General features: G+C 41.7%; 1 protein-coding gene across 8 annotated transcripts in view; it reads left to right on the forward strand.

The window, feature by feature from the left end:
- ARID1B (AT-rich interaction domain 1B) overlaps positions 1-17,344 on the forward strand; it is a 411,248-nt gene that overhangs the window by 321,522 nt on the left and 72,382 nt on the right. For all 8 annotated transcript variants that reach the window (XM_029223438.1, XM_029223435.1, XM_029223437.1 and 5 more), the window contains one exon: positions 15,499-15,678. In XM_029223438.1, the coding sequence (XP_029079271.1) occupies positions 15,499-15,678 (180 nt within the window). The remainder of the gene's footprint in view (positions 1-15,498; positions 15,679-17,344) is intronic.

Below are 17,344 nucleotides of genomic sequence, written 5' to 3' on the forward strand. Positions count from 1 at the left end.
AATAGGAAATGGCTTATTAGTGGGTTGTCCTGTTTTCCAAGAGGACTTGGAGGGAGTGTGGAATAATTATCTGAGTAGATAAATAGGCATAATTATTATTAACATCAAAATGATCACATTTTTAACCCCTGTAAAATGTTAAGCTTCATGAAACTAGCAAATGCCCTTCTAGTTTATTGGATTAGCAATTAGGTGAAAATGTTTCAAGAAGGCTTATTTATTTGGACAGATGTAGAGAGGTTCAGAATTAATTTTTTGAAAAGCTTTTAATTGAATTCCCTTTTAATTTTCACAGTGGTGTCTAGTTAAATATTCATTTTAATGCTAGTGGTTTTCTGAAGGTCTGAACTAGATCTGGATTCTCAAAATCAACATAGGTTATTTAACCCTTTTCATCTAGTGTGCCAGCAGGGACTTCCTTAGTGTAATCCCATAGTATTTGAATAATTAGAAGGTAGTAATGAGGATTTAATTAGTCCTTGAGATATGCTGAAAGCAGAACCACTAAGAACTTTCCCTTTTGGACATGGATTGCAAGCAGAACTCATGCTGCTACCGGACTGTGATGTGCTAGAAAACGTATTCTATCACTGGAGGCACTTCTTTGGCACCATTCCGTGACCGTCAGATCTGTACGGAGGGCATCCTGGGTGAAATCTTCCAGAATTACTGAGTTCCCCAACCCCCGGCCTTTATTCTTGTCCAGCCACATGACAACCTTTTCTTCCTCTCAACTGTTTAAACAGAGCAGTAGTCAAAGTATACAGGCTTCCTGTAGCTAATTGAGAATCAACTGTTACTGTATCAGTGGTGCCCAAATTAGACAAGCTAGACAAGTTGTGTATTTACTCTATAGTTGCAGGACAAGGAAAAAATAACAAAATTTTGCAGTTTCACATATCTCAAGTATTTAATCCAGCCAAACTTAGTCCTTGACAGCTGTACGTCAAGTGAATCACAAAATTCTCATCTTTGGAATCTGATATTCACAGTGATAGTTATCAGTAGCTCCAGTTTGATAAATACAAACAGTGCCATTATCCAGAAAAAGTGTGTAGCAGATGGGGTGAGCTCAGGCATTTAGATATTCTTTTTGTGTGCTACCATGAGAAGGTGAATCAGAATCTGTGCACTTCAAAAGTATAAGGTTTCAAACTTACATATTTTATGTAGATTGATTGAATAGAATATGTCTTCATTATTCTTAAATATTTTTATTCCGTTATTAATCCCAAATGTTAACTGCCTTGGCATAATTTTATTCCCTCTTTAATGAGGTATGTTAGCTTCTTTTCAGCATCTGAATAGAATTCCTTATTAAATTTCTAGGCACATTCTATTTGCTGAGGGCAAGTCTGTCTCTTCCTTTTTAATGCCAAGGGCAAGAAAGAGATCTCTTAAAATAAATCCAGTGTCTTACTGTAGCTTAGACTGAACTCTTGAGGGCCAGAACTGAATCTCGTTTATGCTCTGCATCCCTGTGTCTACAGCAGCACCTCCTATATAATAGATGTTCAGCAAAGACTGAGCTGGACAACAGAAAGTAATTCAGCCTTCACAGCCATTCAGAAGTGTCAAATCTTTTCAGAGCACAGGACAACCAAAGAACAAAATATTTCTCATTCTGAAATTAAGAAAGCTTACCATATTGATATGTCTTCTTTCAGTTTTCCCATTATAGGTCATTTGCTGTAGCATAGGGCGTTTCTCTCTCTTGCACCAGATTAAAGCTACCACTTCTGTCTTCCATTCTTCCCAGGCATATTTCTACAACCATACAGACCCGATGTCAGTCTGAGCTGGGGTGCTCGCACCTGGAGCCTTGCACTAAGTGAATTGTCCAGGGGCCAGCCATGCTCTTTATAACCCAGGAATATTTAGATGGAAATAAGTAAAACTTCGGGAAAAAATTTTAACGCTACTAGCTTATTTCCTAGTGATATCTACACCAAAAACCAGTTTTGAAATTTTAAAAATTATTTTTAATCATCTTAATTGACCTAACTCAATTGTTGAGAACAGATTAGCCAAGTAAGTATAGAAATGAAGGAGACCACCGAGATAATTGTTCAGGACTTGGAAGTAGGATTTTTTTTTTTTTTCTGTTTCTGCAAACTACAGAGATTATTTTGTTGCTCTTTCTATGAGAGTCTCAGTTTCAAGTATGACAGTGAGTCGCAGGTGCTGAGATGTCTCACAGGGTAGTAGGTATACTGCTTGTCCGAAAATGATCTCCTAATCTACCTTTCTAATTGTTCTTGCATATAAAGGTGTTCTTATCCTTTATATCATGAGCATACTAAATATAAAAAGATGCTGCCTTTCAGGACAAGGGTATTGGCAAAGAGAAAATAGAGCTTTCCTCAAGCATTGTCGAGTAAACATAGTAGATCAACGTGTTAAGGCATTAATGATAGTCTGCCCCCACCCCCAGATGCAATTAATTTAGCCTCTGCTCTTAATTGAGGATCCTTTTATATAATCAGTGACAGATGAAAATAAACTCAAATGGGAGGTACTATACAAGAGAGAATACCTACAAAGCTGTTTCTAATTTCTTCAGCCCCAGAACTCTACCTCTGGGCTGGATTGTGGACCAAGCCGAACTAGTCAGTAATGAAGGGAATAACAGTCTAGGAATTGTATTAGGGTTAGTGTTGAATCCCTATTAAGTCTACTATCCAGAGATCTGTTCACCAAAGAGCTCAGAAAACAAGTATCACGTACAATAAAAGTCGACGTATATTCATTGAAGAATCATCAGTCTCAGTTTCAGAATATTTTAAAAGAAGCAGTTTTGTTACTTTTGTATGTGCAGTAGTTTTTTTAAATTGCCAGTTAAAGCTTGCTTTTAATGGTTAACACTCATTTGTAATTGGCTCATTATTCTTCAGTGAAAGTGTTTGAGAATATCTGGATCTTAGGTAAATTCGGCACTGTGTATTGCGTGCACTTATTTCTAAGAACATGTTTTCTCCTGTGCTTTTTGGGTCTGTGACCTCAGTGAAACACTGCTGTCTGCCTCGTTTCTCAAGCCTGAAAGCTAGAAGGCATCCTTGATGTCTTTTTCTCTCCCATCTGCCCTACCCTAGTCATCCCATTCTGCGACCCCCACCCCTGGCTTGTTTCTCACAGGCCCCCCCTTCTTGGCGTTCACTGTCACGACCCCTGCCCGGGCCACCGGGGCATCCTCCCAACCACTCTTCCTGTCTCAGCTTTGCTCCCGTCCGTTCCACTTCCATGCTGCATCCAGAATGATCTTTCCAGAAGACTGGTGAGACCATGTCATTCCCTTCATAAAAGCCTTGAAGAGCTTGCCGTTGCCTTCGGAGAAAGGCTTTACTGATGCACTTGGTTACTAGGCCCCTTCTCATCCCTTTCAGCCTCCCTGTCTGGTCTCGCTCCCATCACACCACTGCCTCACAGTCTCCGGCTACACTGAGTCCCTTCTGGGATCTTCACGTAAGCTCCTCTCCGACCCTTTTGCCACCCACCCACTCCTTAACCCCCACCCCACCCCATCCCTTGCCCATCTTTACTCACCCTTCATGTCCTCCGAACAGCCTGGCACCTGTTAGGTCCCTGAGTCCAGTCCGCGTTTACTGAGAGAACAAAGAACAAAGGCCTGCCCCACAGGCCGGGCACCGTCCCACCCAGGCAGGTGGTACTCAGGACCCCTTGCTGGGGTTACCAGTGGAGTTCTCTCCCAGCGAGAGCTCTGTGAGGACCATGTGGCCTTGTTCAGTGTCAGAGCTCCAGTGCCTCTTACAGTACATTCTTTTCCTCATCTTAATCTTTAGGCAAAGATTTGCGTTTAGGTGCAGACTTATCACTACCTGGTTTTGTGACCTTGGACGGTTAATTAAATCTCTGCTTCCTCATTTGTAAAATGGGGATCAGAGCATCCCGTGGATATGTTGTATGGATCAAATGCAACCTCGTATCCAAAAGTTATGTATTGCAAAGCACTGTGCAAATATTGATAATAAGCCTAAGCATCAGGCACGGATGACTCAGGTGAGACCTGGGTTGAAAGCCTTAAAAGGTGGTTTCTTTGCTTCTTCCAGCACATAGTGACACACACAGTTGGCTTTGCCCTCAGCACTGAAGCGGACTTTTGCAGCTAAAACTCCAAAGAATTGTACGAGGGAAGGCCGGGTATTTTGCCCCCATCTACCATCTGGGTAATTAGTCTGATCCCTCCCCTGACTCTCATTTTCCTGATGATGGATGATGTCAGTAGCCGAGAGGGCTTTGTGGGCGTGGATGGGGAGAACTTAGATGCTGTCGTCTGTGCCTCCGAATATAGGGCGCTGTAGTGGCAGGGAAGGAAGAGGGAGCGATTCTGCCAGTTAACCTGAGAGCACAGCTGGGAGAACACTGGGGGGCCCGGGTTACAGCCTTGAATGGGTCATTAGTTTCTGTCTTGCTCAGAGCAGTTCATGTTGTGAAGAGAAGCAGGCAGGCAAATAAACACCGAAGATATTAAAATGTAACAAGAATATTCTTTAAAATCTATTTTTCTCTCCAAATGGGAATCTGACACCGATTTGTGATGAGAAATCACTCTGTGTTTATAGTCGGAGGCTCCCTGCTAAGGTGGTACAGCGTGTGACCATTATTTCACACATGTGGAGAAACATCTTTTATTGAACTGCCTTGAAGAAACAAGGCAGTTATTCTGTGAATTTTTAACAGATGCCAACATGACAATAAATCGTCCACGTGCCAAAGGAAAAACACGCCTGGCTTTTTGGTGGCTTATGGAACCCTGGGTGTTTTGTGGGTGTCCTGACGGCGCTGGAGCTCTGCCAGCCGAAGAGGCACCTCTGACGAAGGAATCACATTTGCGTGTAGTTGGTACTGCGCCCGATTGCTCTCCTGCAGTAGCCTGAGCACTCTGGCTCTTCCTGTGCTGTGCTCTCTTCCATGGGTGGCATGAACCATGATTTGGGCCTTGTGCTTAACGTTGCTTTTTCTAACAGGATTTAAGGTCTCCAGTGATTACGTTGCAGAGTTTGTTGTCTTGCACCAAGAGGGAAAGGATATACAGCTGGAGGCTCAGGTCCATGTTAAAATGCCTTCCAGTTTAATTTTCTGAAATTCCCTGTGTTTGCTCCATTATTTATTTGACTTCCTTTCTAAATCAGCTTTGTAACAGCCTTCAACTTAGGGATGCATTTTCATTGGATGGTCCTTTAACCCATCAGTGACTCTTGTGGAGTTGTGATAACCTGTCATTGCTTATTTGGATTCATGGAGCTTCCCTCTGTATTTTTCTATGTAGCATCTCCTCCAGATAGGCCTTAAGGCCTGAGTATAATTTCATTCTATTTTTGAGAATTTTTAAAGTACTTCTAAAGATAAGCTGTATCTCTGTCTTTCCAGTGAAGAGTTTTTCTTCATTCATACTGCGTAAAAGCATTCTGTATTCGTTTCGTCCCTTATATGGAAAATGTGATTTGTTTATAAGGACTACATGAATCAGTTGCTATCAAACTCTGTTTGATCTGCTGAGGTTTAGATAGTCACAGTGGAGTTTTCTTTTCTCTAAGAATTTTCTTTTTTTCAAATAAGAGAATCATATAGCATTTTTAAAGATATTAAGTGGAAAAATACCCACTTAATAAACCACAGATAGTATGGTGTTGAAGAAAATATTTAAAAGGTCTTGAAAACCCACTTATCTGATAATAACATAGATAGATATTTTAGAAATGCCAATTCTCTGTTAGGCCAGTTTTCTAAGATTTCAAAATAGCAATGTGTTTCCTTAAAAACACATTAAGAAAAAGAAAAGCACCTTTGGCTTAATTAGTCTTTAATGCTGGCCTCTGTATAAAGATTGAAGTAGCATTTTCCCTAGACTTAACATGACTTATACTGCCATGCAATCTTTAGAATAGATTGTTTGTCTAGGAATTTTCCATTGATTAATAATATAAATATTTGTAGGGGAATGACCCTAATGAAAACCATTCTCAACCTGCAGACTGAATAACTCCAGATGAGGTCCTGCCTTCAGCTATTGGATACATGGAAAATGGCATTCAGAAAATTATCAAACCGTGGGGACTTCCCTGGTGGTCCAGTGGTTAAGACTCCGTGCTTCCAGTGTAGGGAGCGCGGGTTTGATCCTTGGTCAGGGAACTAGGATCCCACGTGCTGTGTGGCATAGCCAGAAAGTTAAAAAAAAAATTATCAAGTTGTAATTAAATATCTAAGTGAACCCATGTGCCTTTGCAATAAACTTTAGGACAAGTTGTAAATCTCTTACTAGGTGGTGGAAACGAGCCTGGCCAAGATGGGGCCTGTCTCACATGAGCTCCAGAGCTCCTTGACAAGCCCCCAGCAGAAGAGCAGTACGCCCTGATGCTTGGGCGAGGTCTCGGGGGTTTTCCTTTATAACCAGAAAGAGAAAAGTCTTATTTCAGACTCTGGCCTCCCTTCAAACGCCACAAAAAACCCTAATGGATTGATTCATCCTTGCATAAATGTTTATCAAGCCAGTGATTATCATACATGCTCGTGATCCAGTAACAAACAGAAATCAAGATCCTTGCTCTTTATATCGAGTCTATTCAGGCACTTGATAGGACTCATATCTATTTCTGTGTATCTGTCTACCTTTCTTCTCTTCCTTCTCCCTGCTCCTTCTGCTCCCCAGTCCCACTCTCCCTCTCTTAATAGGCAAACTCCAGGGACTCTGCAGGATTGGGAAGGATGTACACTGAGTCTTACGCCGCTCAGAGCTAAGCAGTACTAGAGTTGTTGGTTAAGTGGCCTGAAACTGACAAGCTTCAGTCCTCTGAGCCGAGTAACATGGGCAGCCAGTTATTTCTGGAACTAGCTGTCAGGGAAAGGACACTGGTTTCTGGATAGTCAGCTGAGTGGGGAACGCTACCCATCAGCTGTAACTGGCTCTGGTGGAGGAGGTGCAGAGCTGGCAGGCCAGCACAGTGACACAGAGCTGTGTGCTACCTGGGGAAAGGCACCAAGCCATTTGCCAGGAGGCCACAGGGTGCGGCATTTATCACTCGGTGAATTCAGCACGGTCCAGGGATGTGCGGCACTTCCTGACTTAGCCGCAGTGAATGGTTTGAAGGGGAGCCTGGCAAGGGAGGCTAGTTTGAAAACTTGGAGTCATTCAGCTGGGAAATAAATGGTGGATTGTATTAAAAATAATATGAATAATAATACCTGTCACTTACTGAGCCTCTGCTCTGTGTGCAGGCACTGAGCTGTACGCTTTCCATAACGTTTTCTCATTTACTCTTATGAGGTGGGCTCCGTTGTCATCCACCTTTCTCAGAGAAGGAAACTGAGGCTTCGCTGTTAACTAACTTGCCTGAAGTCACCTAACCATAAGTGGTGAAGCTAAAATTTGAATTTGCAGTGACCGTGGAGACGGACAGAGCGAATACACATGGCAGGTATTTAGGTGATAGAAATAACGGTGCTTCTGGGCCATCAGCTGTCAGTGGTTCTTTTTTTGAGGGAAGGGGGATCTCTCCCCTTATTTTCTTTTTATTTTTTTAATTTATTTATTTTATTTATTTACTTTTGGCTGCATTGGGTCTTCATTGCTGCCCGCAGGCTTTGTCTAGTTGCGGCGAGCGGGGGCTACTGTTCATTGCGGTGCGCGGGCTTCTCATTGCGGTGGCTTCTCTTGTGGAGCACGGGCTCTAGGCACGCGGGCTCAGCAGTTTTGGCTCACAGGCTTTAGTTGCTCCGCGGCATGTGGGATCTTCCCGAACCAGGGCTCGAATCCATGTCCCCGGCATTGACAGGCAGATTCTTAACCACTGTGCCACCAGGGAAGCCCTCAGTTGTTCTTTTTTTGAATAGCTGTCCTCCTTTCCCCAGAAATGATTACTTGAATATACTCACTCTGAAACAAGGAGCCAGACCATCACAGTTATTAAGCTGTTTTCCCAAAGTAACAGTAAATGGGTTCTGAATGAAGATGTTTTCTTATTCATTAAAAACCTGTACTATTTGGTTCCAGTTCTCTGCCAGTCACTTTGCATGGTCCTGAGGAGTCAGATACGAAGAGAGTGTGTTGTTTAAAGCCTCAGTGCTCACAATCTGGGGGAAGATAGTCACCCCAGCAAATGATGGCAGTGTGACAACTTCTCTGTCTCAGCTAACATACAGCATATGAAAGTGTCTGCTTTTCTGGAAGGCCAGGGAATGCCATGGAAGCAGCAGGAGACAGAGCCAGGAAGGATAGGAGCACGTCAGTGTCGTGGAGGCAGACGGCCCTCTGGGCACACTGTGAACCAGTGTTCGGTAGAGGACACAATCTAGCATTCTGTTCCCAAACTGCGCCGCTCAGTCGTGCGTTTTTTCAGTGAAAAAAATATATAAAATATCAGAGAACATTGCACATAATCAGGGTAGAAGTTGTTTTGTGAAGAGTACAGTGTGTGTGTGAATACTGAATGTGAATATATAAACACGTGCATACTCACATATACACATTGAATCATGGTATACGATATATTTCTTTACTATGGATTGTGGTTAAAAAAAAAAGTTTGAAAGTGGTTTCAGCGAATTAACCTCTGTGAGCCTCAGTGTCTTCATAGTTGTTTTGAAGTTCAAAAGGACAAGTAATGAACAAAGCCATTAGCACATAATATCTGCTCATTAAATGTCAACTGTTGTTATTAGATCAGTGAATAGCCCATTACCAGGAACATGAGAGGTAGTCAATAAATAATTGTTAACTGAGTGAATGTGTGAACATTTACAGGTCGAAAGCAACCTGGTGCCTGCAGGGAGGTAAAAGTGGGAGTGATCGAATCAGAGTTGGGTCGCCATGATGACCATGTAGCCATGATGGGGAAATAGGTCAGGTCACATTTTGAAGAGACTTGATTGCTGGGCTGATAAGTTTGGCTTCATTCTGTTAAGCAATCAAGAGTCATTGACTAGTTTTTTTGAACAGACACTGTTGAACATCCCTGGAGAGATGAGAAAGGTCGGAATTCAGAGCATAAAGTGGAGGCCCTGCCTTGGATGCAAGGAAGAGATTTCCTTCTGAAAGTAGGAAAGTCCATAAAGATGGGACATGGATGTCAGTGTCCGTAGGTGAGAGGGCAGGCCGTTGTAGAGGGGTGATGCTGCCTTTTCCTGTGGTTTCTTTACATTTAGCAGCAGAATTAGGGGAAGCCTTCAACAAAGGGATTGTAAATGCTAAACTAACCATTCACAAGACCTGACCAAACAAAAGGGTGCCCAGTGACCACTAGGATTCAGCTGAAGGCAGGAACTTTGGCTTCCAAGAATATACGTTGTGGCATCCACTTCACCAGTCAGACATAGTCTTAGTCTTATTCGGATCTAGTTTGATTTACCTGCATCCTAACTTCAGCTAAGGTCTCAGCTTAAATAGGACTTCTTTGGGGAAACTTCACTGTCCCTAGTCAAAGTTGGGTCCTCCTCTTATACCCTCAGAGTTCCTGTACTTCTGTTTTTTTATACTCATACTTAACTTTTAGTTGTTTATTAGATGGCCGTCTCTGCCACTAGGATGTGAGGTCCACGAGGGCAGACACTGTTTTGCTCATGGTTTACATCCTCAGCACCGAGGATGCTGCCTGGAATCTCGTTCGGTTGCTCTGTGACTTTAGTTTATCATTTTTCCCTGTTGATAGGTTTTCTTTTCTTTCTTTCTCTCTCTTTTTTTTTAAGATTTTTGTTTTTTGATGTGGACCATTTTTTTAAGTCTTTATTGAATTTGTTACAATATTGCTTCTGTTTTATATTTTGGTTTTTTGGCCACGAGGCATGTGGGATCTTAGCTTCTCAACCAGGGATCGAACCTGCACCCCTTGCATTAGAAGGCGAAGTCTTAACCACTGGACTACCAGGGAAGTCCCCAGGTTTTATTTTCTACTCAACTAAATGGTAATTCTTCAAGGACAAGGATCATATCTTTTACTTTTTTTTTTTTAATGCTCTCTTTTTCTTACCACAGCTCCATGAATGCCAGAGTAAAATTAGGGCATGCTGATAGAAGATTTGTGTATCATTATTGTGGATTGAGTTACCAGTATGATAGCTTAGATCAGAACTCACACAGTGAATGAAGAGCTTGTAGCATCACTAAAAAGGCAATAGTAATGCCTTTGTATAGCATTTTCATGGTGTTTTTCAGTTTAGAAAAGCACAGTCACATACATTTTTCTTATTTGACTCTCAGAATGATCTTGGAAGCCAGGACAGGAAGTGCATTCACTGTTTCATACAAGAGAACCCGTGAGTCCACACAGTGGATGGTGGAGGCAGCCTCTAACCCACACGTGATTTCAAACAGATGGTGTGTGCGTGTGTGTATGTTTGTGTGTGTGTGTGTGTGTGTGTGTCCTATTACTACATTACCTTCTCTCTCAGAATAGAGCTTGCGCCTCTTCATCTGGAGTTTGGTTGTACAAGTGTTCGTGATTGCATACACATGTAATGAAGGACTCAAAAATAGTAAATCCATTTATATAAGCCTTCTATGCATTTATTTTATGGATGAAATGTACAAATCATTTTCATGTAGTTTCTAAGATTTTTTTTCAGTAAGTTCTTTTATATAATGTAAATAATAATTATCTAAATTAGTACTTTTTTCCAAAGTTTGAATTTTCCATGTTAGATTATTTACCTAGGGCATATAACTCCATAATACATCTAGAAATTCAACATACTTTTATAATATATGGGAAATTCACTTTATACTTTCTAAATTTTCCTTACTAGATAGTTAGGTTTTCTAAACTCAGATGGTTTATAACTAGAAAAATTTCACAACTTTAAAAAAAAGAGAAAAACAGCTTCATTCTCTCAGCTGTCAGTTTTTCTGTTCATAAACGGTGTTACAAGCTGCCATTTTATAATAACTTTCTAAAGGAAGCAAAATACAATCAAATATGTCACCATAAATAGAAAATTATTGTTTGAACTTTGATATTTGGAAACATTTTAGCATTTATTTCATTCAAAATTAAGGTTAAAATAAAACGAAATGAAGAATATCCCACAAATAAATATACATGCAAATTTGAGACCTGAATTAGATTTTTCACACAAAAAAAGTTTAAGCCAGAATCATAGAGAACTAGAGATAGAAGTGCCGTTACAAATATCGTATGTCTTCCCTCTCACCATTTAACAGGTGAGGAAACTGAGGGCCAAGAGACTAGGTTAATTGCTGCATTCTGCACAGCAAATGTGGAAGGCCCACGACTGACATCCTAGTCAGTTCCCTTGCTGTCACAGCATGCTGCCTCTCTTGCTTTCCTTTTTTGAATATATAATGATAGTAATAGCTAGTGATTAGTGAAAGTTCACTCTGTGCCGGGCACTACTATAAATTTTTTTACATGTATCATCTCATTTAATCCCCACAGCAACCCTATGAGGTAGATACAATTGTCCCTATTATATAGATGAGGAAACAAAGAATGCACATGTAGGTCTCTATCTTTAGGATGAAAAGTAGAAATACTTCTTTTTTCATTAACTTCTGTCTTCTAATTTTTCATTAGTTTGTTTAGATGATGATGATATTCAGTAACCTCTTAAAAATATGGTTATATCCATAATGGAAGCCTTTTTAGTAGGATTATTGCTGGCATTTCATTGTGATTATATATTATGTATCACTTTACCTACCTCCTAACTGGTCTCCTAACTTTTAGCCTTACTCTCCTTCAGTCCTTTCTTCTTGCTGCATATTATGGCAGAATTAGCTTTTGAGAATGCAAGTCAGATCATATGGCTTTCCTGCTAAGACTGCGTATGGCCTTCGCCAGTGTTAATCACACTGAAGGACCAGATTTTCATAGGATTGCAGGTGCAAGAGTTTTGGTGAACCGTACACCTATTTGGTAATAACAGCTGAATCTGCAAGATGCAATGCTCCCCTAGGCAAGACGTAGAGGGGCCAACAGAAAAATGGGCAAATGATATAAATAGTTGTAGAAAAGGAGTCAAAACTGCTGTAAAACAAAATGTTCAGCCTTACTCATGATAAAAGGAATACACAATCTAACACAATCCAATTATAAAATATCCCTGAAAGGATACATTAAAAAACCATTTGTCTTTGACCAGGGGAACTCAGTGGTAGGAGATGGGGTATATTTTTTTTAAGCTTTTGGAATTTGGAGACAGTTACACAAGTACTGGAGTACTGTGGATCCCACATATTTAAATAAAAAAACAAATGTAGAAATAAAAACCAGCTTGTTCATTGCTAGTTGGAAACTACACCTGAATACGTGGGGTATTCAGGAGTTAAAAGATACTCGTGGCAGTTTATAAACCAGAAAGTTATCACCATACTGTCTTCCTTTTGTGTATACATTTCAGATTATAGAACATCTTCATGTGCGGTCTCAGTTGTTCTTGCAGCAACCTCACCTGCATTTGAAGGTGAGGAAACTGAGCCTCAGATAAGTTATGATTCACCTAAGGTCACAGAGCTAGTTTTGATCAGTTCACACACTGCAGTATATTTATTTACATATCTGTCTACTCTACCAGGTTCTGAGCCAGCGACACAAACAAAGCTATAATGTAGGCCTTCTATTCCCAGTTGACTGCCTTTCGATGCTTGTAGTTCAGAAAAGAGTCAGTGAAATTATGTCACCTCCTTTCATTGTCTTGGGGAATACGTGAAAGGGATGAGTCTCACCAAAAATATAAAACAAGGTTTCAGAAACCTGTTGTAAGTGGTGCCATTGCAAAAGCATACAGAGAAAAAAATAGCTTTCCAATTTTAATTTCTGTGGAAGGAGGTGGATTCCATACTCCACAGAACCTTGTTGTTGGAATTTGATGTTGCTACGCATTCCATTTGGATTAGCTTTAACATTCTACCTCTTCATGAGCCTTTTGACAAACTTGATTTTCTGCAAAATTCCAGTAATGAGTGAGACAGTTGAAGTGATATCGTGGCACATATATATACATATTTTTAAGGATTGAATAAAGAGTCAGAAATAAATAACTTGCCCAGATAAGAATTCTTCTTAGAAGTCATTTGAACAAACCTTAAGTTTATAGTAAGTGTTCAAGAGGCAGCAGTAACTTAAGGATGTGCTGTGTTACCAGCAGTTCTAAATCCTTCAGCATGGACACTTTCTCGGTTGAAGTGAAATTTAATGCTAAAAAACGGACATGTATTATTTTCCTTAACTAATGAAGAAGAAAGCAGCCATTCTCGAAAGAAAGAAAGGAAGAAAAACGTATACAATCTGTATGGAATTGAAACACTTTTTTTTATTAAACAGGACTCTATATGAAACTCTTGAGAATTTTATAGTCAGGCTTAGATAAATATTTCATGTTACATCTTAAGATGCAATCATTTATAGTAATTTTAGCACTCTGATTTCTGTTTGTTTTCAGATTTGAAAAAGCAAACATTTTCTATGATGATTTATATCTGGGAGCTGCCAATTGAGCCCAATTTCACATGACTTTATCTTTATAAATAAATGAAATAGGATAATAAGGAAGAGCTCTACTTACTTGTATTTTATGTCTATCTCTTTAGACAGAAGCAGTGTTAGAAGATCTCTTCTTTTTCTTACTGAAATGTAAACCGTGGCCTTTGTACATGCCCTACTCTGTTTAACCCCCTAAGTTTAAGCTGACCTTGGAGGCAGGCATCATCTTCCCCTGCGGCTGCCTCAGGAGACTTTCTCAAGCCACTGTTCTCAGTTCTCCTCGGGAGGAGGTGGAAACCTGCCCCCTCTCTGCACTCACCCTGTACTAAAGCCTTCAGCTGACACCTGTGAACTCTCAGCTACTCTAACTCCTGGGTTCTGGGAGGTTTTTTTTCAAACCGCCCTTTGTTAGTTTTCTGGTTTGATGATTTGTCTTTTTCTTAGATATCTGTCTTGATGTGGGGTATTCTTGGTCTAAATGCGTTTTCCCAGCTCATTCTATGTACTTGCTTACGTTTGGCTGAACTACTGATGATGGCGATGTACCTTGACTTTATAAAAAGTCCTGCACAGCCGAAAGGTGTATTTTCTTTACCCATTTGTCCAACTACCTGCTAAGCACCTACTGTGCTGTGCTCGGCATTCTGAGTACGGGAGGCGTTTAATACTCATTCTTTCAGCACATAGTTTCTGATACCTACTACGTGCCAGACGCCCTGCTGGGCACTGAGAATACAGCAGACAGCACATACGTGATCCTTGCCTTCATGGGGCTTATGTTTTAGTGGGGAAGAGAGAGCTTAAGTGAGTCAGAAATAAAGATGATTACATGTTATGAAAAGCACGTGAGGAGAAAGGGTGGTGCCGCCAGGGCAGTCAGGGAAGGTGGACCTGGAGGACAGGAAGGAACCGGCAGTAGGACGCTCTCGGAAGAGGCAACGGGAGAGAGTAGGCTCTATCAAGGGAAAGAGCTTGACGTTATCTTCTAGGAAGCATGAGAAGGCTAGTGGACTTCAGGGTAGTGAGAAGGAGAGAAAACTATAGGAAGTGGGGTTAAAGTGAGAAAGGCAACCCCAGACCACAAAAGAGCCCACAGACCGTAGTCAGATGGGGGCATTTTGTTCCAGGTCTAATGAGAAGCCTGGTGGCAGGATGGTTATACAGAGAAGATACGCTCTGATTTCCTTTTTTATTCCTGAAAAGTCATTCTGGCGGCTTTGTGAAAGTGAACCAAAAGGCACAAAAACGGGGCAGGGCTGAGAGGGGTGAGCCAGACCATGACCATGTCTGGTCGTGGGAGAGAAGATGGTAGCTGGGCGGCTTGGCTTTTATAGATGAGGAAATGGAGAAGAGGAGTGACCCAAGATAACATTTCGGAAGTAGAGGCAACAGACGTGCCAATGGATCCATCACACCGTAGGACATCAGGGCGGGAGGAAGGAATCGTGGGTGGCACACTGGAAGGAAGTCAGGGTCTGTTTGGAAAGCAGAGGACACTTCAGACCCTCCACTTGTGTGCAGTTCCCCCCCGAGGGGTGGTATGAATCAGGTGGTAAGTCGGCAGGACTATAGGAGTCACGGTGAACAGTTGTGGCCCCAGGAGATCAGAGGGGAGAAAAATGGTTATGTGCAGGGGGGAGCTGGGTGCTGGCCTGGGCTTGAGAGAGGGGTGGGATGTTTGAGTGAGCGGGGACACGTGGCCCAGAGATCGGGGAGTGAGCCGAGGCTCTGAGGGGCGTGCACATGTCCCGCCAGGCAAGAATGGAGGTTAGGAGAGGTCAAGGTTATTGGCCTGTTCACCCTCTTCTCCTCTTCCCTAGTTCATGTCCACAGTCCATTGGGTTCCCAGGAACTCTAGTGAGAGCTCAGAGTGAGGACTAGGGTAGCCCCCTGGGCCCTCTCACGTCCTCCACACTGGGTTTGAGATGTCTTTAGATGTTCTTTAGGGGAATCCCACAGCACCAGTCTTCTCCCATCTACCTTTGACACAATTCCATGTTCACTTTTGTCACCTGCATTTATATATTTCCATTTATTTCTCACTTAGGTTTTATGGCAGGCACACAAAGAAACCCTCAGATGTCTCAATATGGACCTCAACAGACAGGACCATCCATGTCGCCTCATCCTTCTCCTGGAGGCCAGATGCATCCTGGAATCAGTAGCTTTCAGCAGAGTAACTCAAGTGGGACTTACGGTCCACAGATGAGCCAGTATGGACCACAAGGTAAAAAAGTTTCTCCAAAATGCACTGCAGTAGGTTGTAGAAATTTTGTTAATATGTTAGTCCTTCAAGACCTTAACATTATAAACATCTCTTAAGATCCAGTTATTTGTTACCTGACAGATTTGTGAGGTTAATGCAAACCCACAGTCCTTCAGTTGCCCGTAGTGATGGGAAGAATAATTATAGCAACTATTCATTAAGCATTCATGCATCAGACATTGCGGTAAGTGCCCTTCATACGTGTGCTGTTAATAATGAAGGAGTAAAGCCTGTTTCTGCAACGTAGCTCTAAATGCTTGTCCTCAAAAAGTTTCTGATTTAAAACCTAGGTTTCATTATGTTGTATTCTAACTTTGTCCCCTCCCTCTCTGTAATTATGTTTGTAACAATATTCTCACTACTCAGAAGGATTTCATGTGTCTCCAGATGAAATCTCTCATCTCTCTTCATCTAATCTGTCTCCAAAGTGCTCTATCAGGTAAATAATGGTTCTGATTTTCACAGTCATTACCAGTTTTACTCTTAGAAGGCAGGACAAAGCCTGAAATGGACATGTCTTTCAAAAAGGAAAGAGTAGAAAAATAAGTGGAACTTGCCCCAAATACACCATTTTCATTCTGCCTTCCTGGACATTGGCGTCTGTTTTGTCTTACACATGCAGAATCCTTTTATCAGGGTTTTTAACCTGATATATATGTATTTTTTTTTTCTAAGTCACTTTTGGCAGTAAGGCATTTGAAATTAGCACCTTCTTTATATTTTGTTTCTTTAAATTAGACATTAATGGATAATTTAGAGAGAATGAGCTAACCTGGCACAATTCCCAGAGCTTCCTCCTTTCTGAAAATACCAGAATATTCTGAGTGAAGACAATGCCCGGTAGGAAACCGTAGTAAAATGTTCGCTACCTCCACAACAAAGTCGGATCCCCTGACTTAATAAAGCCTTAATATTTCTGAGAGCTTTTCTGTCCGTCTGGAAAACGTGCTGCGTTGAGGACCTCTGAGCTTCTCCGGCCATCAAATAAGTGCCTGGCAGGCCGGACGATTCTTTGAGGAGGCCAGGCACCTTCTCGGCTTCTTACCAGGTGTTTCTCAGAAAAGCGTTCCTTGCTTCACGGTTTGAAAATTGTCTTGTTTTCTGAAGATCTCTTTCGGGAGGATTTTAAACACCTTCAGTACTATCAGTGTAGCACCGTCGCCTTGCCTTATGCTGCTCTGTCATTTTACATTCCAGCTATTTCTCTTGTCGGGAAAACGATATTAAGACACCCAAAACAAAAGTTTTCCATGGCCCCTTCCTGCCTCTGTCCATGTGCACGTAGTCGGAGTGGATACAGACGTGGGTTTTGCTTGATTCCCTTCACACCGTGTCATGAATGGAGTTCCGTGTTGTGAATTCCAGTAAGCTCTAGGAATTTAAGGTCCCAGTTGACAGTGTCTTCCCGGTTCCCCATCAGCCCCCGGGTAGTTGTGACATGTGGTAGTTTGTTGCGGAGCTAAGGCAGGACGTGTCACTCAGCTGTGAAAGCGCCTACTTGCCCGCTGGACCCACTCAGTGGGTATCTTCAAAACTGGGGGGCCTTCGGCTATCAGGAAAGGAAGAAAACTTCAGTGAAGGTTGGAAAGGCAGTTTATAAGTTGTGGTACGCACAGAAAATATGGAC

The sequence above is a fragment of the Monodon monoceros genome, unplaced genomic scaffold (assembly GCF_005190385.1).
Source record: "Monodon monoceros isolate NGI ecotype Baffin Bay Population unplaced genomic scaffold, NGI_Narwhal_1 Super_Scaffold_15, whole genome shotgun sequence".
NCBI lineage: Eukaryota > Metazoa > Chordata > Mammalia > Artiodactyla > Monodontidae > Monodon > Monodon monoceros.